We start from the raw sequence: 26,952 nt of genomic DNA on the forward strand, positions 1-26,952 counted from the left end.
ATACAAAATGCTTCATTTGCAATGCTTTTTATGACATGAATAATAGTTAATAAAAAAAATTATACAAGCGCATCTTGAGCAAGTTTAAAATGTCATCATATCCACAGAGAAGATGAATGAGATTTCACTGACAAGACCAGACTCAATCCACAGATTCCATGCAACTGAATAACATTTGGAGAAATCAACAGCCATCTCTCTCTCTCTCGCTCTTTTTAAATACATTTTCCCAGAACATGCTCCGGGGGAACTTGCTCCTCACACGGCCAACACATGCTGTGGTGTGTGTGTGTGTGGGGGTTTAACCAGCAAAGGGCGCTAAGCATTTTACTCTCAAGTGGGAGACGGCTAAGGAATACCAGACGCTCACAGTCTGTGGTCTGGCATCACCACACAAGAAAGCGCCTCCTGCTGGACACCAGAGAAGCGGAGTTTATATATCTTAAAACAATTGTTTACCAAGTGGATAAATGCCCATTCAGCAGATCCTAAAGGAGGAAGAATTGCAGCAGATGATACTCGACTCGCATCACCAATGATGTTGTGCCCTGAACACAAGAGCACATCACACAACACAACAAAGACTTTTTTTTTTAACGTATGACAAATGTAAATGTATGGCTGCTTCTTGCAGAACTGAACTGTGCGGATGTGGATTCTCTTAATTATCTACATGGGATGCTGCAGTGAGTTTTAACAGGGCGTTAACATGTAAGGTATGTGCTTTCACTTGCCCACCTGTATGCACACTTGAGGCCAGGGTAGCGGTGGGCACAACTAATGGGCATCAGAGTTTAGGGGCTCTTCTAATCAGAGCAAGGCATTAGTAGAAGCGCAGCTAAAGGATTATTAACTACGCCAGCCGGGACGTTTTATATAGCGCCTGTAAAGAGTATTCACCCCCCTTCTGTCACATTTTATTGTTATACAACATTGAATCACTGTGGATTTCATTTGGCTTATTAATAGAAAAAGACTCCTTAATATTTGTAATTAGTTTAGATCACTTTGCAGGGATCTGTTTTCATTTTAAAATTAAGATTTTAATATGACACCTCTAAGACTATCAGTGGAAGGCCCGGACCAGAATTAGTTCAGCGTAGACCACTGGTCTGAGGTTGTAAGTTAATCGCAAAGTAAACTGCCCCTGAATGTGGAAGGGTCACCTTGTGCGAGTCTGTTTGGTGGCCGGACCTGCACAATAAAGACGAAAGTAGAATAAGCAACTGGATGAAAAGCACAAGTCGGGAGAGAGACAAGAAAACATCCACTTCAATCAAACATTGAATCAAAAATGGAAAGAGCGGCACGGCTAGGAATCTCCTACATAAGGCTCTCCAACAAAGACAGTGACAGTGACCACCAACTGACATCGGAGAGTAGGAAAGAGTGACAAGCTCCGGTGAGACCAACATGGAAGGTTTTGGCTGCCAGACTGAAAAAGTCACATTTAAACACTGGTCATTATTAAGAACACAGAAGGTTCTGGAAGTCTTGCAGGGCTGACACGAATGCAGCAAAATAAACAAAATCCTGGAGGAAAGCCCGATGCAGTCTGCAAGAATGCTGCACCTTGGGATTTGTTCTGTTTTACCAGCCAGATAACAAGCCCAAGCATAAAGTCATAGCTACACAAGAACAGCTTGAAAACAACCATGTGAATGTCCTGGAGCGGCCGAGGTAGAGACCAGCGCTCAATCCAGTGGACAATTTGTGGTAGGACTTGACAAAGGCACTTCACGCATGAGCACCGTCACGACTCCTGACACGGCCTGAGCAATTTAAAAAGGACGAGTGGATGGGAAATGGCAGATGTGCAAAGCTGAGAGAGACGGAGACTGAAGGCTGTCATGACTGCCGTGTACCAAACACTAATTAAAAGGAAGTGAATACGTGATGTCCAGTATTAGCTGTTTTATATTTGTCATTCATTTAACTCGAGATCAGTTTTCAGTTTGATACTAAAAAGTCTTTTCTGTCAAATAAGCCAACGTAAATCCACTCTGACTGAATGTTACACAACAATAAAACAGGAAATCTTGCAAGTGGCCGACTCCTATTCATAGGTGTACTTGTCACCACCTGCTGGGACGGTCACCTCTCTGTGGCCCAGAGTGGGTGGAGCTTTAGTAACAACATTGGAGGCAAAAAAAAAACAGAACCCCCCCAGCCCTCACCATGGCAGCCTGTTTGGTACACTGGCTGCACAACAAGCTTCTCCTCACAAGCTCCAGTGCCCGCCCCGATGCCACCGATCAGGACTCTACGTGAATACACATATCTGCGCTCCTCTGGCAGGACCTGAGAAGGGTCTGTTTGTTTACCGACACGCACTTTTGTGGTGGCATATAAAAAAAAAAAAAAAAAAATACCCAGTTTAGAAAAATTTAGCAAAACACCAACAGTCCACGCCAAGTGCACTCCTCACTCCACTCAACCAGCAAACTGAACTGTCTGAGGTGAAGGACCCCGGCTAAAAGTAACGTGTGAGGGGGGTGCACTGGACAGCAGTGGGCCGCCCTTAGTCTCCGGGATTTGAGATTTGTGCCGTCACCTTAAGCATGTGAATTTTGGAAGGTGCTGAGGACACTCGACTCGGAGCTTTTTTTAGGCTTTTCCTCTTTTTGGACGGTTTATAAAATACTGCAGATAGAGTTATTCATGTAAATGTTTCTAAAATTGTAGATCTACCCCTCAATATGCTTTATTCATAGATGTTTGCCAGCAATTTAAAACACCCTAAATGAACCTCGTGTTTTGTAATTCTTTTGTATATCCTTCAGATACAAGTTTCATTTTTTGCTCTTCTGCCAACTAGGAATGATAACCCTGGGCACCTTTGCTACTCCAAAAACCCCAAACTGAGGTTTACTGTGTCACTGCAACAAAATGACCTGAAATGCCAGCTTTGCCCATTGCTCTGACTTGCCTGCCCCACTCAGTTTCCATCTTTGCATCCTCTCTCACAATGATCTACTGTGAATTACTCAAAATGAGAGAAAAATCAGGTTAGAAAACAAAAATAAAATGCCGTGGCTGTGATGTCACCTTTCTTGGTAACGCGGGCTCTGTGTGTCCACCACTGGAGGCAGCTTTAAACTCCACCATCTAGTGCTGACTGTTTTATCTTCTAGTAGGGTATTGGAGAAGCTGCCGAGAATGAGGTGAGAAGAGGAGGTCTCTGTGCACTGTCCTCCACGTCCACACCTTCTAGAAGCTCCCAGTAGCTCACTTGGTTTACCAACAGCCAGGACTTACTGTGTTAAGTCTTTACAGACTCCCACACACTGTTCTTGGGCCTTGTGCCACTCGCCCTCTACAATCACAGTCATGGGCTTGGGGTGCCAGCGATACGGCCTCACCCAACATCCTGGGCAGCTTTTTAAAATTCTGATGCTTTACACTCACCTCCAAAACCTCATATGTGGAGTCACAATGGGCGATATGAACTCATCCTAGATGGGGACACCATTGGAGTGTATCACTAACGGCACAGAGAGGGTGGACTAAAGTTGGAATTACAAGCAGAATGAGAAGCCCCTTCAGAGAACACGCACAGAACTGGCAACTCGATGTGCCTGGCATAGCTCAAATCCAAATAAACACAGTCATGTACCACCCTCGAGTTCCAAGCCTCCCACGAGACCTCATGTTCTAGTTTGTCAAAGGCAGGCAGGAAATACAACATCCTATCCTGGTCAGACTTTGTGAAGAACGCACGACAAAAGCTGCCCACTCGCTCGCCGCAACCAAGAGTCTTTACCAAAGGAGTTTGTGTGAATGCTGGAATTCTGACCATCTATGCCAACTGCGTGAGGAGACTTGTTCTTTCGAGCATTGGCCTGACGTGTGCGTGCCAGCTGCTGAAACTGTCCTGGCACCAATAGTTTAGTGTGGAACTGATGGCACGGAGCTGGTCAGCAGCAAGTTCGGATCAGAAACAACACTTGGTACACTACACTGGAGACCAGTTTTGTATTCTGGACTATTCAAGCATAAAGGAAAAAAAGTTAGTTACTGGTTATTCTCATGCTGAAAAGAAGGTAAAAGACACAAAGTGTTGAGCCTTCAGAAGGCGTGATGACTGATGAGGACTATGGAGCTGAAGCACTTGGTCTACTTCTTTTCTTTCCAGGGTGGTAATAACCTTAAGTTTCTTTCTTTCTTTGTTTTTTCTCCCCTTTACAGATGCACAACCCAACACAAACTCCATCCAGGTGTAAGCACCTCACTTTGACGTCACACGTGAGGAGAAGGCACCAGAAAACAAACTGTAGTTAGTGCTACGAGTCGTTCACACGTGACGGGCCGCCTGGCACTGCACCCCTTACCACGCTGTACCCAAACCCCTCACTGCCCCTTCGACTGTTAGGATAATAAAGGCCTGGGCTGTTTGAAATTGCTGGCAAGTTCTGACAGACTTTATCAGGTATTTTTTTTTTTATAAGTGGAATTCGAAGCGGCGAGATTTACATTGACCAACTTGTGGGGCTTCGACAACCAGAGGAGCGAACGGGCAGCATGAAGGTGGGAGACGTCTGCACTGGTAAAAAGGACCGCCGCTCCGATTAATGAATTGCTTTGTGCTGCTCTATCCTCTCATCGTATACACTTGTGTGGTAACTACATGAACGCCTCTGTCCTCGTTTCTAATTTAAAAATCAGGGGCACCATTAAGTGTCTCAGACAGCATGTCACAGTAATTCAGAACAGCCGAGGGGCAATAGGGGGGCTTTACTTAAGATACATTCATCCAAACGACACACTTGAAGGGATGCCCAAAGTCAATATGGCAGAAGCGATCTCACGAAAGCTCGGTCTTCGATAAATGCGGTTCGCCTTTACTGGGTGCGGATGGCCATTACTGGCAACAGGGCCTCCCATCGTTTAAGCCCTTTATTAACATCACTGTTCAGCGCATCGGTCTTTACAACATGTAACTGGCAGACCGACCTACCAGGGAGTCACTTTACAAACGTTTTACGGACAAAAGTAAATGCAAGAAGGCTGCGTTGAAGTGTTTGTGTTGACACAGGAAAGAATTTAACAAAACGTCCAAGTGGAACTTTGGATACACCTGGCTATTTATTTTGTCCGAGTAATAAAGAAATCGTACCATACAAGAGACGTCAGTTCGGAAATGTAAAAACAAACTGAAATGACACAAAGGAATGTTCCTATCTTACAAAGACACACTACTCGTCACCACCGTCGGGCATCGGCTCGCGTCCCTCTTTATTTCAACGTTACTTCACCAAAAACCCAAATCTAGGCAAACTAGCAAATACGGAAGAGGAGTAACACTTTCACTGTCTGCTACCAAGTTCCCTCTGTAACACTGTCATCAAAACGAGATTTCACGGGAGTAACATTTTGAAAGAATAAAGGGGCAGCACTCTGCACACTTGACCGGATCAGCAAGTGGCAATTTAAATTACAATTAATAAAAATAGTATTTGTTGTTTTTAACTTTTGTTCATTTCTGTTCCTTTTGATACTTACTTCCATGCAATTTATACAAAGACATTTCCTATATTTTCCTTTCACAAACACAGACGACCCCCAGAGTTTTCTCTCTATATAAAGCCACTGCACTCTGGGGGCCCCCCACCATCTTTTTTTCCCATCTCCCCCCTTGTCCTTACTCATACATACTCATGAATTACAAGTAAAAGCAAACAAAACATTATCTATTCACGTATATTTTGTGGATTTTTTTTTTTTGTTGTTGTCCCTCGACCCCATTCAACGTTACTTTTCCTGAGAAGGCGGCCGTTTGTCTTCCCTCAAAACACAGTGCATTTCTTTCCGCGTTTCTTGACTGGCGGTGGACACAGCACGGCCCGGATTGCTTCGTCAAAGACGGTTTTCAAGCCCCGCTGGGTGAGAGCCGAACACTCCAAATACTTCACAGCCCCTGGACCAAAAGACACACCACAGATGAGTGCGAGTGTTGACATTTCACTTGAAAGGCGGCACATTCTTCAAAATGTCACAGAAGGTCGGGTATCTTTATTTTACATCACTTCACGTGGCTCCCTGAATTCTGCCACCCAGCTGTATATGCACAGCTGTATTAAGATTTCGACAACCCCAATTCCAACAAAGTTAGGCCAGTATGGAAAATGCCATTAATGACGAAAGGGAATGATCTGTAAATTCTACTCACCCTACACTATTATTGAAAACACTACAACGGCACTTTATTCGATGTTTTATCTTGTGCCTACACCCGATGACTGCAAAATGCTCCACAAAGTTGGCCCAGTCAAGTGTTTCCCACGGTCTCATTACTTATAGCACTAATTATTAAGTGTCTTGGCACTGAAGGCACAAATTGATCAAGTTTAGCAGGCAGAATCTTCTCCAATTCATCCATTATGCAGTGGGGCTTCATAATGCGCCACACAGGTCAGGACAATCATGGACCCCAATTCTTTGCTTATGGAGTCCTGCACTTGTAATCCGGGCACAAGATGGCTACAAAAACGCAGGGCTATCCTAGGAAAAGATGGCATCTAGATGGTAGGGTAAGATGCTCCAAAATTTGTACGCATCCTTCTGCATTAACGCTACCCTCACAGGTACCCCTGGGCAGGCTGCCATAGCATGACTGGCGCTGGCGTTTGGACCTGATGCTGCTGATAACAGTTTAGATGGTCCTATTTTTTTTGTTACTAGGGGGTTCTGCCCCCTGCTTGCTTCACTTGCCAACCCCAGGGTGGGATCTGCCGCTCACGTATGGGGAAGCAGATGTACAATTTAAACAGATAGTTATTTTCATGGGAATTGTTACATATGCATAATAGACCTAACTATTTCACATTACACCGAGTAATTAACCATAGTAAAAAATACTTAAATGTAATAAATTGAAAGAAAATTATGTTTCATGTTATATTACAGGTATTTGTTGCGTTACATGTTTTCGTTCAGTTTGGCTTTGAAATGAACATGCAAATACTTTTTAAACTTACACTTTTACTGTAAACCTTCAGTAAAAACAATATTTGGAATTAACTTTTCGTCAATATCACTTTGAATTTTCATTCCGTGTTTGGAGTTACTTCATGACAACGCAACGTATAACTGCCCGCGAGTGAATTTTGTTTCTTTCTCTCTAATAAATAAACCAACGTTTTTGAATGTTTGTCCCTGTGATTTGTTAATTGTCATAGCAAAAGCTTTTCTAACAGGAAACTGTAAACGTTTTAATACGAATGGCATATCAAGATCTCCTTTGGTGTCTCATGTTAGATGGACTTCATTACTTTTCTTGTCGCCTGTTAAAATTTTACATGTCAGAATTGTTCAACCAATTTTGAACACGACTAATCTTGTCCTATCGCATAGCCCATCACTCAAGACATAAATTACACAGTAACATTACGATACGTCCTCCTTTCCACATTAATTTGTGTGGTGGAAGACCAGACGGTGTTAACGGTTCTAGATATTGTTTTCATCTTCCACACAATCACCACCAACTGTTTCAGCAGAGTCTATTGATACGCATTTAACCAATGTGCCGTGTAACCGATCGACAATTTTCGTGTTAATTCGTTTGACTTCATTATTTCTTGATGTTAGGATTGCCTGTGTACTCATTTCTTCTGTTGATAACCCTTAAGGATGAAATTCTTCATTAAGATTTGGACATAATAAGACTTCTTTTATTGGGAACTTAAAGTGAGGTAAACGTAAAAATTTATAAGAACTGAGAGCGCAGGAACTGAGTCTGACAAAAGCATTCACACGAATGAGAGGTGAGAGGACCGCGGGCGTAGGGCGTGAACCGGAAATGGTGGAGAGGAGGGCGGGACTTGAAAAAATCTCTTGGCAAAAGTCTCGTCTCAGGATTTTCTTTTATAATAGAGAGACAAAAGCTATTTGAAAAAACTGGCTTGTCGGACCACTAAACCATGGAGTTCCTTTCCACCTCAGACGAGACCCAGCCCAGATAAGTCGGTGGCTCTTCTGGACAGAGGTGGTGGAGGACCGCTACAGCCTTAACTAGCAACCGCAGATGCAGTAGTAAATGGTCTCATCTGAAAAAGTTTTACCAGAGTATTCCCAAGCCCACCTCATGATATCCACTTTAGACATTTGATGGTTTTTAAGACAGTGATGTCTGTGGAATTGGAGATCATGTGATGTTAGAAGTGGTTTTTGGCCTTGCTCTTTTAGCTCCAAGATTCCCTGAATCTTTTAATTATTTTGTGTAGTGTAGAGGGTGAAATACCCAAACTCCTACTGATTTGTCTTTGTGAATATTGTTCCCAAAGTGCTGGAGTGTTCACTGATGCATCTGTTGTCAAATTGGCAAGTCTCGACTCCTTGCTCTTGTAGGACCTCGGCCTTTATTGGAGGCTCCTTATATCCTACAAATTGATGGCCTGGCCTGTTTCATGTCACCTTTTTAACTTGTCACATCATTATTAGTCCTAAACTAACTGATCTCAACCATTTGGGAATGTGCTGCAGGGATCAATCTCAGAATAAACGTTAATCTTCAAGAAACAATGCTGCTGATTAGGTAAGGCATGGAATTCCTTGTGTCTTTGTACAGTTTTCAGTCAAAAGAAATTTACAGAACACTCCTTTTATTTTTGTAAAGCATTTTCCATACTGTCCCAACTTGTTGACAGGTTGTATGTAAATCATGACCAGTGATAATTAAACATTCAATTATTAAACCCTCCAAAAATTAGCCTTATAGGACTCTGCTTGAGCTACACTCCCTGAACTGGCTGAAAAGAGGACAAGGTAATTCAGGCTTGGGTGTACCCCAAAATGTGGAAATCTACTCTCGAGTCTCCGGGACACTTCATAGTTCTTTATCCAAGCACACCACCAATTGATCTTCCCAAATATGATCTTAACGACGAGTGTTTCAACCGTGGATGAAGGATGGTTAATTTTTCCCCTTCATTCTCACTATAATCAGATATTCCAAATGGTAAGTGGACTTTGTGAACACAAACATTTTGTTCTTGTAATTCATCTCTGAAAATCTGTTAGTACTAAATGAATCCAATTCAGTTTTTAAAAATTCCTTTTTTACTTTTACTTGTTCTAATGTTCCTCTCACTTCTCTCATTACTGCTAATGTAAATTAGTTAAGATAAGAGATGGATGGATAGTCAGCAGTTGCCCCCTAGTGGCAAAATTTAAATATGCAGACTGAATAAAGCAACAGTAAATCATTTAGTTTTAGTGCAGGAAGGGAACACTAAATTTTAGATTTCAAATTATACTTTAATACTTTAAATTTGTTATAAATAAATACTGTAAAGAGTGGCATGGTGACACAGTGGTTAGAAAAATCCACCATTTTGGGCTGCACTCTGAGTGCCATCCTACACTTGGTCATTAGCTAGGGTTAGGGTACACATTCTCCCCAAGCCTGCATTGGATTTTTCTTTTAAAGATATTCATATTAGACTGAATGTTGATTCTTAATGAATTCACTGTACATGTGTGACTGAATAAGCCCTAAAAGGTACAAGATACTACTACCTTGTGCCAAGTGTTGCCAAGGACTTCCGCCCTGTATAAGTTTTGAGTTTGATTAAGCAGGATTGAGAGTGTTATATTTAAACAAATTTAAAAAAAAAATCCACCCATCCATCTAATTTCTGAATTCATTTCTCCAGTACTGGAAGGCGGAATGCCCAAACATGTCCTCGGAATACCATACACAGAGTAAAGACTAGTTAAGAAGAACATGCCAGTATATCACGGGGCAAACATCATATTCACCTTCAATATTGTTAAATTAATGTCACACTTACCGTACCGTACCTTCTCCTGTCATTACATGCAGTGCTCATGGGATTATTCTTTTTTTTCCCACTCCAAACATTAATATATATATATTTTTTATTGTTATTTCATTTGTAATGTTTCAGACAGCTATAACCTACCTGCTCAGGTATTAGCTTGATGAGGTGCATTTGGTTGTAGAGGTCATACTCATGTGCGACATCAATTTAGAGTCACCAGTTTAAAATACAAGGGGTGTTCAATTAGAAACAGGAACCTTCATGCTCTGTTCTTATAAAGAGTGTAAGGTGGACCTGAGTCATTGGACAATCACCCGCATATATGAACTTGTCGTTAGTAGCGTTAGCTGCTCTTCCCTCTCTCCCTGTCCGTTGTAATCAACATGTCGGAGCAGGAGGTACACAGCAGTGGTGCGCAGCGTATTATTATTAAATCTTTGACAAATGAAGGAGTCTTTTCATCTCAAAGACTTACAGTTTGGGGATGAGTGTCTTTCTCAGTCTAGAGTGTATGACTGGTGCAAGTCATTCAGAGAGGGACTGTCACCTCTCCGGTCCACTTAAGGAATTTTTAGGAGGGAAGAAATTCAAGTTAAGTTATTGACGCTGTGCAAGAATGGGTCAACATGCAGTCAAGAGACTTCTACTCTTCTGGGATTTAGGAGCTTCCTGAGCGCTGGAGCAAGTGTATCGCTGTGGCAGGACACTACACAGAAAAATAGTGTGAAAGTCGTTTCATTGTATTCAATAAATAAAGCACAGCAAATAAATTCCTGTTGATATCTGAACGCCCCTCGTATTATGGACAGACAGACACAATGTGCAGCATCCACAAGAAAAATTCAGAGTTTGTTCACTATGGTAGAAAACATGAGGTGCTTTTTATTCAGACCTCTGTAAAGCTTTCAAAGTTTGTTTTATGGATGACTAGGGGGCTTCACTCACCAACCCTTCAAATCCCCCCCCCCAGTGCTATGCGCCGTTGTGTAGAGGGTGGCTGAAACCCCCTCTTAAACGGTGATACAATGGGAAACAAATAGTTTTTTTGTTTACCTCCTCTTTGCTCGATCAGCTGCTGGCCTGCTGCCTCATCTGCATTTCATCTCTTCTCCCCCAGACATCCTCAAACACTATTCAATCTCTTTTCGCTGTTCCGTTATTTCACGGAGTATACAAATATTTGTTTGCGCTAATGCGATCTTTACTCTCCTTTTTTTTTTGAGACTTTTGAATTTTCCTACTTCCATTATCTCTAACCTGCTCTGCATGTGTATCACGGGACTTGCTTCCAAAGGTTGACTTGACCTCTGTCTCTCTTCAAAAGATCACGTCTCGTCGCAAGATTTTTTTTTTTTTTTTTATATATAAGAGAGATATACAAAACATCTTTGCAAGTCTTCTCAAAGTTTTTGTAAAAAAAAAAAAAAAAAAAAAAGTATATGTGTATTATAAAGAATGTGGCTGCTTAGTGGTGCAATGCTTTAAGGAGGTGGGTTAGAATCCCAGGCTAGTCTTGCCTGTTTAGAGAGTTTACACCATCTCCCAAGAGCCTATGGGTTTTCTCCAGATATTCCAGTTTCCTCTTAAATCCTAAAAGCAGGAATTTTAAGCCAACTGGTGACTCTAAATTGATCTTGCACATGGAGTACGTACTCTGCAACAAAAATGCACTTCATCAAGAGCTAATACCCGAGAGGATAGATTATAGCTGTCTGAAACATTACAAATGGAATAACAATTAATGTTTGGAGTGGGGAAAAAAAAGGAATAATCCCATGAGCACTGTATGTAATGAAAGGAGAAGGTACGGTAAGTGTGACATTAAATCCACAGAAAGTCCCTGAACACCAAATCCTGCACAGTGTACTAGAGTTTCTCGTCTCTCTTCTTACCAATCTCTCTAGCCATGGCAAGTCCTTGTGGATAAGTGATGGGCGCCAATTTCTTATCACGGAGACGCTCAATGGTGTCTTTATCATCCCGCAAATCCAGCTTTGTCCCTACTAATATGATGGGCGTATTTGGACAATGATGCCGCACCTCTGGATACCACTGTAATTAAGGAAAAAAAATAATAATACAATAAACAACCCCCAAATTAAACTTCAGAACCACTGCTGTATCTTCTTACCAAAGGTTATAAACAGCAACATGTTTCTTAAGGTGTCCTGCACAAGTGTTCAGACATTTGGCATTGTGTTACATTTTGTTAAAACTGCAAAGTCATTTATAGGCAAAAATGAGTGTTCAAACCACTCCAGTCAAGTCTATAAATGTACAACATACTATGGCTAGTCTAAGCTTTTGTGATATTTTACTTGATCTTTACTTTACTTTTATGAACATGAGTGGCACTTTTTTTGCAATCATTTTGCATGGTGGGAGAAGGTTCAAAAGTAGACTGGAGTCAACAAATGCTGTTGGGTTTATTTATATTGATATCAATGGGAAAGCGAGGACTTTGTATGTATTATAACACTTTAGTTTAGGTACTGCATCTGTTACTCACTTACTATTACATAATACGACAGTAACAATCACCTCCCTTGGTCATAACAACACTTACAAAACACCAGTTTGGAGATTATTCATCTCTGCAATATGGCCTAGTAAAATAACTTCACTTTGGAATGGTCTGTGGTGACTTAACCGAGGAGACGTGTTCCTCTTCACATTGGATATTTGAGTAGAAGACCTGGTCATTTTTCATATTGACAATTTTTATCATCAGTTATCGTCAATCAATTATATTATTTATTATCAATATGCCACACTGCACAAAAGTGAATGACTACTTTGCTGGTGCTTTGTAAACATTAGTAAGAACAAAAGACGCCTTTCTCTTATGGTCTTGGCGCATACTATTGTATGAATAAGAGGCATTTTTGCAGTACTTGAAGTGTTACCATATGTAAAGCACAGCACTGCATTACCACTGAAGAACCTTTTTATTGTTTTGCTTTTTAACAGCAGCATTCATGTATTTAGTGAGACCTCCATGACTATAAGGTGCATCAGAAGTTTGGGTTGAAGGCTACATGTTTTAAACAGTATATAATACTTAAAGATGAATCCATGGGACTTTTCAAATCAAAGCAAAGCAGAACTGATGGTCTTTCATATTTCTGGAATCACTCAGGGGTAGACATTTTACATAATTCATCATAACTCATCAGTTTGTTAGATTTAGCATCTTAAATCTAAACATTAACCTATATTGATAAATTCATAAATCAAGTCCTTGGCTAAGCATTCTGTTTACTGTATTTAAAAAAGTGGCAAATGTGAGAGTTACAGTGGGCTTGGATCCTAGAACTTAGCCCTAAGACTAAACCCCTATTCCATTTGTAGGGTGTCACACTCCACGTATTAGGGAGCTTTGACAAAGCTTACATACAGATTGTAAGAAATGTTTTTTTGTTCAGTGTTATTTTACATTTTATTGCTTTATGTTAATTCCTTTTTTTGTATGCCACGTGTGTTAACAGTAACTGAAAATAGTTCAAATGTTCAGATTTGTAACCTTGGGCTTACTAAGGCACTTTAAAGCACGAGGTTGCCGCTGCACTTTTTCCTGCTACTTCATGTGACCTTAAGGGGGTCACTTCACTCACCAGGGCTCCAAACGAACAAAGATGGAAACAAACCTTCTGTACTACTGCGATTTGTAAGTCCCTTTGTACAAAAGTGTTTAACAAATAACCTAAATTAGTATCACCAGAGATGTTGTGATATTCACTTTTACAAAATCAGCCACTCTAATAACTGTCACAAAAGTGATCTTTTAGAGTTAGACCGTTGTTTTTTATGCCCCAATTCAAGGCATTCGTCAATGAGATGTGCTTAGAGAGCAGTATAGTATATCACAAGCTAAGCCACTGATTTCTAAACCTCAGCTGACATATTTGACCCAGCAGGGTGAAAGAATTAAATACCATTATGAAAAACAAAGAATACTAACCTTTGCTCTGACATTTTCAAAGGAAGCTGGGCTTACTAGGGAAAAGCATATCAAGAACACATCCTAAAAGAAACAAAATACAGAAATATACTGAGGACAGAAAATAGCACAATAGTATAAAGGTTTGTTATTACTCAGGCTGTCTTTTTTTCTATGTATAGTATTCGTTTTTGAATGTGCAATGAAATCTGAATTTCTTTGTATTTATAATTAAAGTGGTAATAATTTTATAATTAAAATGTATTGACTTCTTACACTGTCCCAGTTTACTCTTACAATTTAGCCACATTTCACAAACAAATAAAAGGCTTTAAAACAGACTAGCCAATATAGAGAGGCTTGGGCCATCTGAGTGTTTTGCATTAACATTAATGACTAAAAACTGCATAGTGAAAGAGGCCAAAATTTTGCAGGTGTTGGTAAATTACATTCACTGGTGCATCAGTTGTAAACGTGCCCATCATGAGAAGTTTGAAGTCAAAACATTTTAAGAAAGTAAGATCCGTAAGAGTAAAAGAAGGGGCCTGACTGTGTTCTGTATACTCTGACACAAAGCTGGCCACGTTTTAGCTCAGACCTGTTAATTATCAAAACTATTCAACTGCCAGCGGCACTTCAAAGAGACTCTTCAAAACAAGAAGTGGGAGGAATAAAAAGAACCAAGAGAGCAGGAGGGGGCCTACATGGTCCTAGAAGGTCATAGTGACTGCAGGTACTCGCTTCGAATACCGGCAGCTACTTTCAACACACGATGGAACCTCTTAGCTATTTACAGGCCTTGTTTGCCTATTTGTGCATTTAAACCAATAATTGGAGGAAGGTGTTTTTATCCCCCAAAATGACAATGAAGACCTGCAACATAAAGCTCTGTTCACGGTGTATTGTCAGTGGAAGAAGAGACAAGGAGGCCAGATTCTGTTACACACCAGCCCTTGGATTTAAGATTAGGTCTCATAAGGACACCCCACTGCAACATCCATACATTTAAGAAATCAACAGGTTCTCACTACAGCCAGACAGTGCAAAATAAAAAAAAAAAAATAAGAGTTGTTAAAATGGCTCAACTGGGGGTTGTGGTTATTCCTGCTTTGCACCTGATGAATGCTGGGATAGGCATAGGCAGGTTAAGAAAATGAATCATTAGGTGGAATGTGAATGTTGCTGCGAATAAGAAAGTGTTGCCTAATTAACTTTCCGTATCCTATTTATATGTACATTTGTAATTATTGTTCACATTTTTTACAGTACATATAGCTCTTTACCACCCTATTACACACACACACACACACACACACACACACACACACACACACACACACACACACACACACACACACACACACACACACACATACATACATACATACATACATACATACATACATACATACATACATACATACATACATACATACATACATACATACATAGATAGATAGATAGATAGTCACACACACATGATTAGGAGACAACCAAAGGCCTGAATAAATGTAGTTCCATGCTTTGCGTGAACATGTCTTTGTTTTTTGACAGTTTTTGCAGTCGGATAATATTATACGTGTGGCTGCCCCAAACCTTCTTGTGACAATATATATATCTATATACACACACAAACACATTATATACTATATACATATATTATGGAAAAAGTCATGCAGGTTATGATTATTACAATAGCTTTAAGAGAACAATGACAAATAAGACAAATAATACAAATAAGTACAATAATTAATAAACAAATAATACAACAAACTCTGTTATTTGTGTACTCAACTGTAAACCTACTTCTGCTCACCCCTGTATACACACATATATTCACATACTCACATTAGTAATTAACACCTGGACTGTACAAGCTATTTAATATTTCTTATGGAAAGGATAACACCATATATTTTATAAATTATATTATATATATATATATATATATATATATATATATATATATATATATATATATAGATACAAAAAATGCTTGTTTAGGTAAATCTGTTGGAGGAGTTTTGTCAAAGCAGTTTGTAATTGCATTAGAGATGAAAGGCTCTATATTATTTAAAGCATATCTGATGGCAAACCTTTCTGTGTATTCTCTCAGGAAGCAGTGGCCCAGTTTCCTTTTGTCAGTGATGGAGGTCGCTAGTGATTTTAAATAGGCGCCTGCTAACCCCACCCCCCCACCCCCCAGACTGACCCACTTAAAATAGGCCCTGCCTGGGCTTATGGGCAAGAAAACTTTTCTGTCAATTGTCCTTAAGGACAAATGAAAAGACCTGGAGTGTTGAAAAGGATTAATGCAGGAAAGTCATGTAGAAAATCTTCCTTCAATAATTTGTCAAATCATTCAGAAAAGAAAACACACTAATTTAAAAAGTATCATTTACAGATAAGCTGCAAGTGAAGACAACAATTGGGGAAAGACACACTTAGGTCAAAGAGGTTTTTCTCACAGAGAAGACAAACAGCAGACATGTGCTGATGACAGGTGAGTGGCACAGTGGGTTTTCTCATGGCCTCTGAAGAGCTTTTTGTTTGCAGGCTGCAGCAGGATCTTTGTGTGCTCTCACTCTCTCGCTCTGTTCAGAATGGTTTACTTTCAAGGATGACTTTTTGCCTTGATTCTAGATTTCTCTAGCTTGTGTAAGTAGCTGTGCCTGATCCAAATAGATCTTTTCTACAAGGTGGTCTGTGTCAGAATAACTTTGCACCAAAAGTATGAACTGACTAACTGGTGTGGTTAATAATTTTCATCCCCTCTGTTGTCAATTGGCCGTAGTTTAGTAGTTAAGTTACAGATAGATGATGTTGGTTTCCACTTTGTTTTCTATGTTTTAACAAATCGATGTTTATCTGTACTAATGCTATAATTAAGTAATTAGTATAATCTATACTTGCATTTCTGTTCACAGCGCCCTGCGCCTGCACTCTGAATAGTGCTATACAAAAATAAGTTGCTATTGTATTGTATTGTATTCTGTTGTTACAAACAGCTCCCAGTAAGGCTGTAAGTGAGTGGTGGGTGAGGTTGAAAAGTATGAATGCAGTGCCACCTGAAACTCGTTACGTTTTACTGCAATTATTTAAATGCCATGTGTTTACTATGAAATCTTTAATTAAAATTAGCTGTACCCAAAAATTCCATTTAGAGAAAATTATCCAAGCATAGGAAAAGTTAGCTGGAAAATAAGGACTCTGTCTTGTGTGAAAGTACTAGCGAGTATGGCGTTCCCATTCCTTAAACCAACATGTACCAAATCAAGTTCAGAGGGGTAGCTGGAGTTTATTTAAGGATAACCTTGGAGGGCTAAGATGTGTAAAAATGATGAGAAACTTGATTAAAAAAAAAAACCAACACAGTTGGGCGATTACTCAATTCCTAAAATGATCAGACACAAGATCACATGGAGTCCTTTACCACAGAGCTCACTATGGACAGGCACTATAAAAAAAACAAAAAAAAAAAAAACACCTACCGTCTGTGGATAAGAAAGAGGTCTGAGTCGGTCGTAATCCTCTTGGCCAGCAGTATCCCACAATCCCAGGTTTACAGGCTTCCCATCTACCATCACATTAGCAGAGTAGTTGTCAAAGCTGGGCGAGAAAAGTAAGCACAGGCCTTCAGAAAGTGGCTTCCAGAGAACTCGAGTGTGCTAACAGATGACTGCCTAGTGCAGTATACTCGCTCTTTCGTTATACACAAGGCTACAAAGCACTTTAAAGTACCTTGGGATTGTTTGCTTAGCAAAAATTGGTAAAAAATAAAAATGAGGTTGGTATAGTGATTAGTCAGAAATCACCCCTGGCTTGTATCAAACACCAAGATGTTCTTTCACTCTGTAATGAGAAACAATGGGGTATGTTTCTAAGCTGCACCTCTCAAGAATGCATTGCACTCTGGGCCTCTGACGTGTAAACAGCTCTGCAATGGCCAACATGGAGGAAAAGGTGGAGGCAGGCCAGAAGCTCTCCATTTCCTAGTACAGTCCCTGTTCTTAATGGCATGGCACTTTCAGTTAGGATTTTATTAAATGGATGAAATTACTGAACATCACACACATTAATGAACAGCCAGCAAAATTTGAAGAAAACAGTTTGATGGTAAAAGAAATAAATAAGTAATACACGGTCAGTGCAAGAATGTCAAGTTGGCACACAGGCTCAGTAGTCTTTTGTGCTTTGCGAAGTACATTGTGATTGCACCTGCTGTGAAAAGTAGCAAAGGAAACCAGAAAGTTTATAAACAGCACTGATTGGAGGACAACAGGATTAGAAAAAACAAACTACTGTAACGCAAAACAAGACTGTGGAGCAACCACAGTGCACGAGAGATGATGAGAAATGCATCTTTTGTTAGAAGCAACACAAGCTCCAAATTGAAGACTGAAGGCTGGCATCACAACATGTCAGCATGAGCTTTTTGAGGGAGTGAAGAATGAATTGCTGTATAAAAGGCCAGTGTAGCCCGCCTTTCATTACCATGAACATTCCACACTATGGCAAGTTGCGCGGTGTGCAAATGACCAGGTACATCTGGACTTTTCACAGAGGTCCAGAAAGACATTAAAGTAGAATGCTACAATGCAGCAGACCAACTCACGATGACTTACAGAAGGCACGACATTACCAATAAGAAAACGCTTTTCATGAACACTTTAGAAAATGAGGGCCGATCAAAAAGCTCTTGAGCTTAACCCTCTGAACGCCATCATAATCTCTAGGAACACTAAAACACTGGTAGTAACTTTCACATAGCTGGTGGGTGCCACTCAAAATGTTTTGTCTTGCTTCTGTAATCACTTTTCTGTATCCGGCTTGACGTCTCCACACGCTGGCATAACCTATCCCACTGGGGCACAGTCCCAAGCAGGCAAGTCTGGGGTACACACTGGATGTGGCATCTCCTCAAATCCACAGTTTTGCACATCAGCCTTTGCAGTTGAAGCAGTGTGAGTTGGGGACATTTTGTGACAATTTCCCTCCCTGCTCCAACCTGATTGGCTGCCACAAATGCCATGTAATCAATATGAATTATCCCTTCAACGTCATAAAACGTTTCCATGTTATCACGTTAGCACTGGCTACAACTATCGAGTTCTTTGATTTTGGGAGAATTGCTGCATTTCCATTGTTTCAATTGCTCTTTGGACTCATCACTTATAAACACTGGGAATAACAGCACTTCTTAACACGCCAACTTGTAGAAGGTGGTCCATTGGTGGACAACACCTGCAAGTCATCAATTAATCCATCCGTCTTTGGGGCTTTAGCACCACATATGAACATGTCTGTGGGTAACACGTGTAAATAGAGAGTGGGTGCCTGAAATAAGAATGCAAAAATCAGTGAGGATCACCCAACAGAATATTTCACTCTCAGCTATTTTTCTTTTTCTTATTAGCCATGTTTTTGATAACATTTATTTTTTACAAAAATGGTTTGTTGAACCACAATCATCTGAATATCTTTCAACAGTTTGGGTCTCATCACTATGAAGTTCAAATGCAAACTCTGACATTTGATTACGATGAACTATGCAAGATCTAACTTGTTAAACCCCGGCAAGTTTTTGTGCGGCTAGTTTGCAGAAACAATTTTCTGTTCTATGAGACAACTCAAATAGACTGATTTTAGAAAAAACGAATTTAAACTGCGAGTTTTATGCATTTAATTAGTATATTACAATAACACCCTGAATTTACATTGTTGTCAAGAACAAATGCAGCTCTTTTCATTGTGGCAGTTCTCCCAGCAGGGCTTCACTGGCTTGAGATTCTTCTTGGAGAACTGGATGGGGTTTTGCTTCATATCAGATGTGAACATTCAGACCAACGAATGTGCAAGGATCTCGGCCACCGAATACATAAAAATGCCGCAGTAGCTGCATGTTTTCATTCTAACCTAAATCTTCTTCGTTAGTGAGCCGTTTTTACTGTTAACTTTTTTAATTAACTTGACTCAGGCCCCTTGATTGTCTCCTTAATTAGTAGCCAAACAATAATGAGACACAAAACAAGCCACCATATGACCCGCTCACCTGTGCCCATCACACAATATCTGAAAATAAATAATGGTGAAGGTCTCAGTAAGGTTGATCTCTCAGGTCACCAAAACATTTTGACGGTGTTCTTAGAAAAAGCAGAAAAATCAACAAATTTGGAAATATCTGCTGTGGTAGAATGAGAGCAGCAACAAGCCATTGAATTAAATAATGGGCTTAATTAACATTAAGAGACTGGAGTGAAATTGGTTGGAGTTTAAAATTCCAGTTTAGCTGGTCATCTGTTGGCTCGTTAAACACGTCTCATTTCTGTTTGGCTGCCATTTAATGAAGAATCAATTCAGAGGACTGAATCCTTAAAAACAGGGCTATTGAAATGAAGGGAAAAGGAGTTAATTAGCAGTGAAAACTAATCACTGATTAGGAGAAGGGTTAGAATGAAAACCTGTAGCCACTGCGGCCCTCCAGGCTCGGAGTTCGACACCCCTGATCTGAAGAGTCTCAGGCCTTGTTGACTCAGACCTCCTTGTTGACACAGGAGGTAATCTTTGGCCAGTTGAAAATCAGCACAGTAGAACATGTTAGAACATTAGAAGACACCATTTGGGTTCAACCTCACAACTTTTTGATCACTGCTAGTAGAGAACATGATTGGAATAAAACGACTGGTTAGTTTTAATGGCCGTTTGCAGTGTGGGCCTTGTGGTTTATCATAATGCAGGTGGCAAGTATAGGAGAGAAAAACATACAATACCAAAAATGTCTGCTTTTGGTGTAGCACCTCATAAAGACTGGATGACCGAAGTGACCTACTGGTGCTCGCTGCTTTGAAAGGACACCAATGCAGTTTCAGTGACTATCAGGCAGTGCTGAGCAGAAAAGCAGGAGAACGGAGAGGTGCTGCTAGACTGACGAGCATTAGATGAGCACGCCGGGTTACAAAGAATAAACCAAGCAAGACTGACTTCACCATACTCACACAGTGGGGATGTATTCACCAGGGAAGGCATTGGTGGTATAACTGATGAGTAGGCAGGTTTTACCCACAGCGCTGGAAAAGAGAAAGAAGAAAATACAACTTAAAAGTATTGAAAAAAATAACCAGAACTTCAATTTAAGCAGCGTTTCCTTACTAGACTTCCAAGTATCACTTACTTAATTCAGCGTAAAGTCCGTTCACAAGACTTGCCAGTAGCTGTTTTAGGACACTGAATACAAAGTGAAACAAGCACACTATTCCAGTTAATTCTCAACAAAGAGTTAAATATGCTGTAATGTACAGTAATCCACAGCCTGGTCCTCCTCGCCCATTTTGTCCCGAAAACTCCAACATCCATCTGCCCATTGGGACCTTTTTTTTTTTTTTTAATTTAAATAACATGAATGTATAGCGCCTTAGGAAAGTCTTCACACCCTTCACTTTTTCACATTTTGTTATGTTGCAGCCTTGTGCAAAACTCATTTAAATTCTTTTTCCCCTCATCAAGTGACACTTCTTTTGGCTGCTCGTGTTAGGAGTCACCACAGCGGATCATCTTCTTCCATATCCTTCTGTCCTCGTCATCTTATTCTGTCACACCCATCACCTGCATGTCCTCTCTCACCACATTCATAAACCTTCTCTTAGACCTTCCTCTTCTCCTCTTACCTGGCAGCTCTATCCTTTGTATCCTTCTCCCAATATACCCCTCATCTCTCCTCTGCACATGTCCAAACCAACGCCATCTCACCTCTCTGACTTTGTCTCCCACCTGAGCTGACCCTCTAATGTCCTCATTTCTAATCCTGTCCATCCTCGTCACACCCAGTGCAAACCTTAGCATCTTTAACTCTGCCACCTCCAGCTCTGTCTCCTGTGCCACTGTCTCCAGCCCATATAACATAGCTAGTCTAACTACCGTCCTGTAGACCTTCCCTTTCACTCTTGCTGATACCCGTCTGTCACAAATCACTCCCGACACTCTTCTCCACCCATTCCACCCTGCCTGCACTCTCTTCTTCACTTCTCTTCCACAATCCCCGTTACTCTGTACTGTTGATCCCAAGTATTTAAACTCATCCACCTTCGCCAACTCTACTCCCTGCATCCTCACCATTCCACTGACCTCCCTCTCATTCACACACACACGTGTTCTGTCTTGGTGGTCCTACTGACCTTCATTCCTCTCCTCTCTAGAGCATATCTCCACCTCTCCAGGGTCTCCTCAACCTGCTCCCTACTCTCGCAACAGATCACAATGTCATCAGCAAATGTCATAGTCTATGGGGACACTCAATACCCCAAAATGCAGGATTTTAGATTTTTTTTTACACAATAATAAAAAACTGAAATGTCCCATTGACACAAGTATTCGGACCCAATTCCCTGCACTTACAGTAGTTAGACCTACTTTGGCAGCCATTCCTGTGTGGAGCCTTCTTGGGTTTTAATGCAATGAGCTTCACACACCTGAATTTGGTGATTTTCTGCCAATCTTTTATGCAGATCCTCTCAAGAAATGTTCTATTGGGTTCAAGTTTGGGCTCTGGCTTGGCCAATCAAGGACTTCCCCAGAGTTGTCCCTAAGCCATTCCTGTTTTGTCTTTGCTTTGTGCTTGTGGTCAATGACCTTTTGGAAGCTGAAGCTTTGGCCCAACTGGAGGTCTAGAAAGCTCCGTAGAAGGTTTTCAATAAGAACATCTCTGTACTCAACCCTGTCTAGTCTCCCAGTTCCCAATGCTGCCACCACTATGCTTCACTGTAGGAATGGCATAGTACAGGTGATGAACGGTTCCTGGATTCTTCCAGACATTACGCTATTGTTGGTTTCATCAGCTCAAAGGGTCTTGTTTCTCTCAGTCCAAGAGTCCTTTAGGTGCCTTTTTGTAGACTCCAAGCGGGCTATCCTACGTTGCCTGCACACTTTGCTATGAAGTCCAGATTGATAGAGTGTTACAGGTTCAATGGAGCTTAGTTGGAGTAACCATAGGGTTCTTGGTCACTTCTCATACCAAAGCCCTTCTGCCATGATTCCTCAGTTTGGCAGCTGTAGAAAACTTTGTTTCTTCCAAACTTCCATTTAGCAATAATTAAAGGCCACTATGATCTTGGAAACTCTCAATGCCGCTGAATGCTTTTTGTAGCCTTCCTCAGATCTGTGCCTCAACACAACCTGGTCTCTAAGTTTTCCTCTGACCTCTTGGCTCCGTTTTGTGCTCAGCTGTGGGACCTTCTATAGACAGCTGTGTGCTTCTCCTAATCAGTCCAGTCGGCTGAACTGACCACAGGTGGACTCCAGTGAAGGTGTAGGTACATCTCAGCGTTGATCAATAAACTGGGACGGACCAGAGTCAGATGTCAAGAGTCATAGCAAAGGGTCTGAATACTTTTGAGATATTTCAGTTTCTTTATTTAAAACTAGGGGGCTTTGCCCCTGCTGGCTTCGCTCACCAACCCCCGGGCCTGCGCTACGTGCTACCCTCTTTACGGTTCTGCCGCTCACGTATGGGAATGCAGTTGTACAATTTAAACAAATTTTTATTTTCATGGGGATTGTTACATATGCATAATAGAACTAACTATTTTACTTTACAGCAAGTAATTAACCATAGTAAAAAAGAGTAAAACGTAATAAATTGAAAGAAAATTATGTTTCATGTTGCGTTAGAGGTATTTGTTGCATTATACGTTTTCGTTCTGTTTGGCTTTGAAATTAACACGCAAATACTTTTCAAACTTACACTTTTACTGTGAAACTTCAGTAAAAACAATATTTGGAATGAACTTTTCGTCAGTATCGCTTTGCATTTTTATTCCGTGTTTGGACTTACATCGCGAGAACACAACATATAACTGCCCGTGACTGAATATCGTTTCTCTCTAATAAGTAAATCAACTTTTTCGAATGTTTGTCCCTGTGATTTGTTAATTGTCATAGCAAAATCTATTCTAACAGGAAACTGCGTAAACGTTTTAATACGAATGGCATATCAAGATCTCCTTTGGTGTCTCATGTTATCCCCTGAAGATGGACTTCATTACCTTTCTTGTCGCCTGTTAAAATTTTACATGTCAGAATTGTTCGACCAATTTTTGAATACAACTAATCTTGTTGTATCGCATAGCCCATCACTCAGACATAAATTACACAGTAACATTACGATACATCCTTCTTTCAACTGTAAGTTGTGCGGTGGAAGACCAGACGGTGTTAACAGTTGTAGATATTCTTCATGATATTGGAAGTTGATGTTTTCATCTTCCACAGCATCACCACCAACTGTGTCAGCAGAGTCTATTGATATGCTTTTAACTAATTTGCAGAGTAACTGATCGACATTTTTGGCGTTAATTTGTTTGACTTCATAATTTCTCTGTGCTAGGATTGCCCGTGTACTCATTTTTCTGTTGATAACCCTTCGGGTCATAATACATCTTCTTTAATTGGGAACAAAGTGAGAGAAACGTAAAAATGTGTAAGAGCTGAGAGAGCAGGAACGGAGTCTGACAAAAGCATTCACACGAATGAGAGGTAAGAGGACTGTGGGCGTGGCTGAATATGGTTGAGAGGAGGGCGGGACTTGAGAAAATCTCATGGCCAAAGTCTCGTCTCGCGGGACTTGAAAAAATCTTCCAAAAAGTATCATCTCGTCGCAGGATTTTTTTTATATAATAGATACATTTACAAAAATGTCTAAAATTCAATTTTCGGTGTGTCTTTCTGCTGTATTGAGTGTTTGATGACGGGATAAAAAATGAATTTAAACAATTTTAGCACAAGGCTGCAAAATAACAAAAAGTGTAAAATGTGGAGGGTCTGAAGACTTTCTGAAGTAGTAGGCCATTTCCCCACGTGCACGTAAAGTGGTTCTTCTTCAAGGTAAATCGTTATAGCCAGTTAAATCTCTACTTTATTCTTTCATATTTGTCACTGATATTGTGGTCCAGCTGTGAATTGTTGTGTTGTATTTGATGTCATTTTCCCTTCTGTATCATTTTTCAGAAATTGTTAGTTTAGACTTGGTCTTTTTTTCAATTATCTGTAAATCTCTGAATGGTCTCGGTATCAATATGTGTGCTAGTACTAGTAAGAGTGGGCATGTCTGTCTGTCTTACTTTTATTCTATGTTAGTGTTCCCTCATTTTAATTATTTTGTCTTTTTTCTCTTCATTATGTAAGGCACTTTGAGCTACATTGTTTGTATGAAAATGTGCTATATAAATAAATGTTGTTGTTGTTGAAGGTGCTATATGGCCAATGAGGACTTTCACTAAAATATTATACAGCTAAATAGTTATCAGAAATGAAAATTAACTTTCAATCTACTTTTCTAAGATATATTGTGTGTAGTCTCAAGTTTTTCATTTATATTTTTTATGTCAGGACTTCCTGTATTTACACGTCTTTATGAGCACAGGATTCTGTTTTACTTTCTTGTCAACTAATTTTCATGTGAAGTCACAGGAAACGCAGTAGTTAATCTTCTTACTTTACTCCTTTTGCTGTCGCCATGATCCAAGGGTGAGAAAACTCACAACACACAGGCAGCGAAAGTGAAGGGTCTCATATTGGCTTTGGGGGGGGGATCCAGGAGCCTGGGCTGCGAATGCCCACCACCCTTTCAGAAATCCATCCAATGAGCTCCCGCCACTTCCTCATGTGATGTCTGTTTGTGACAGTCCTGTCCTACGTAGCCTTTGTCACAGAGAGGGTCTACTTCCAGACCCCCAGTCACTTGTATCACATTGCATTTGCCATAGGACTGGGATTTGGGGAATGCAAAATGACAGCTGGGCAAAAGCTACATGAAACTATCTAGTGTTGTGAAGCAGGCCAAGGCGTGGAGAGTATTAGCTGCACTCCCACTTTGGAGATGCATTACTTTAACGCTGACTCAATACCAACTGGCATAACTTTTCTTCTGTGACGAAATTTTTATTGATAAAATGAAAAGTACAGTAAAAGGAAACCATCAAGAACAGATATTTGGGCTACATAGGAACAAACCCCTATTCATCATGCCAAGACCACCCCACCTTATTTCAAAATGGCTTTCTCAACTGAAGCACAATAAAAATGCTGACAGGTAAACTGGCGCACACACAAACACACACACACGCAGGCAGAGGTGCATGGCAAAGTAAGGAGAAAAAAATAAAGAAGGAAAGTGGACAGGAGGAACGGACTTGTGGAGCAACCAGCAACCAGCTCTTTACTAACTGAACAGCACAAAGCCAGTTTTGGACAGTAGAAATGGTAGAGTCACTGGTCTGAGATGTAGAAATTTCAAGTGGAGGGTAGTGGGACTCAAAATGGTAGAATGAAGACTTCCAGACTGCAGTAGAGACAAGGCCAGGAGATTTCCAGCGAGAGGCTAAAAGCAGCTAAACTCTGCTGGAAAAAACAAAAGGAAGGTGAGGAAGGAGGAGAAGAACGTGCAGAGACAGGACAACAGAATGGGTAGAGCAAGAATTGTGGGGAAGGATTCACCTGCATAGCAGCAGAGATCCGAAGCCGGAGGACATTTCCAGGGTAAAGACGACACTGGACAGGGAAATCTGGAGGACTGTGGTGGCTGCGGGTTTTCACTTAATTAGACTTAATTAATTCTTAATTAGAACCCACATACAGTATTTACTGCTCAAGCACTATGGTTTTTGGGCCCTATTTTAGTTAAATTGCATATTTCACTTTTAAATAGTTGCATTAAGTTTTAATCGTTTCCCATTTTCGTACCCTGCCACCGTTGGTAACAAACAGCAAATAACAAAGAAAGCGCCAGCTCTGCAGCCAAGGTGGGAATGAGCATCATGAAGTGTCCATGTTAATACGACATTTAGAAATAAAAGAGTGAGAAATGGGGAGGACCCTGAAGTGCACATCTGTTTTGATCCTGAGAAAAGGTAACGCAATTCAAATTTGGCTCAGAGGAGTGAAAGCTCCGACAAGCCATATAGTGAAATACCGAGTGTCATTATCTGCAGGGACTCTCTGGCAATTAGGAAACTGGTTGAAATGAAAACCTGCAGCCAGTGCGGCCCCCCAGGACATATCTGGGGGATAGGGTACAGTCTATGGAGACATTTAAACTGCGTGTGCTGGTGATTAGGATCTTTAGAGCAATTATTGGTATTTAGGAAGATGATTTGCTAGCACAACACAGAAGATGGGGAACAGTCTGTTAGCCAATTAGACGGGACTGGGAGAGTTTGGAAGGGAGCTTCGTGGAGG

The 26,952-nt window shown here is 40.6% G+C and overlaps 1 protein-coding gene across 1 annotated transcript in view; it reads right to left on the minus strand.

The window, feature by feature from the left end:
- Positions 1 to 5,464: 5,464 nt before the first annotated feature.
- The window catches only part of LOC114665235 (ras-related C3 botulinum toxin substrate 3), a 30,367-nt gene continuing 8,879 nt past the window's right edge, over positions 5,465 to 26,952 (minus strand). The window contains exons 2-6 of the mRNA XM_028819683.2: positions 20,721 to 20,792; positions 17,217 to 17,334; positions 13,747 to 13,809; positions 11,678 to 11,837; positions 5,465 to 5,917 (exon numbers count right to left, since the gene is read on the minus strand). Coding sequence (XP_028675516.1) covers positions 5,787 to 5,917; positions 11,678 to 11,837; positions 13,747 to 13,809; positions 17,217 to 17,334; positions 20,721 to 20,792 — 544 coding nt within the window. The 3' untranslated portion in view covers positions 5,465 to 5,786. The remainder of the gene's footprint in view (positions 5,918 to 11,677; positions 11,838 to 13,746; positions 13,810 to 17,216; positions 17,335 to 20,720; positions 20,793 to 26,952) is intronic.

This window comes from Erpetoichthys calabaricus, chromosome 14 (genome assembly GCF_900747795.2).
Source record: "Erpetoichthys calabaricus chromosome 14, fErpCal1.3, whole genome shotgun sequence".
NCBI classification, from domain to species: Eukaryota; Metazoa; Chordata; class Cladistia; order Polypteriformes; family Polypteridae; genus Erpetoichthys; species Erpetoichthys calabaricus.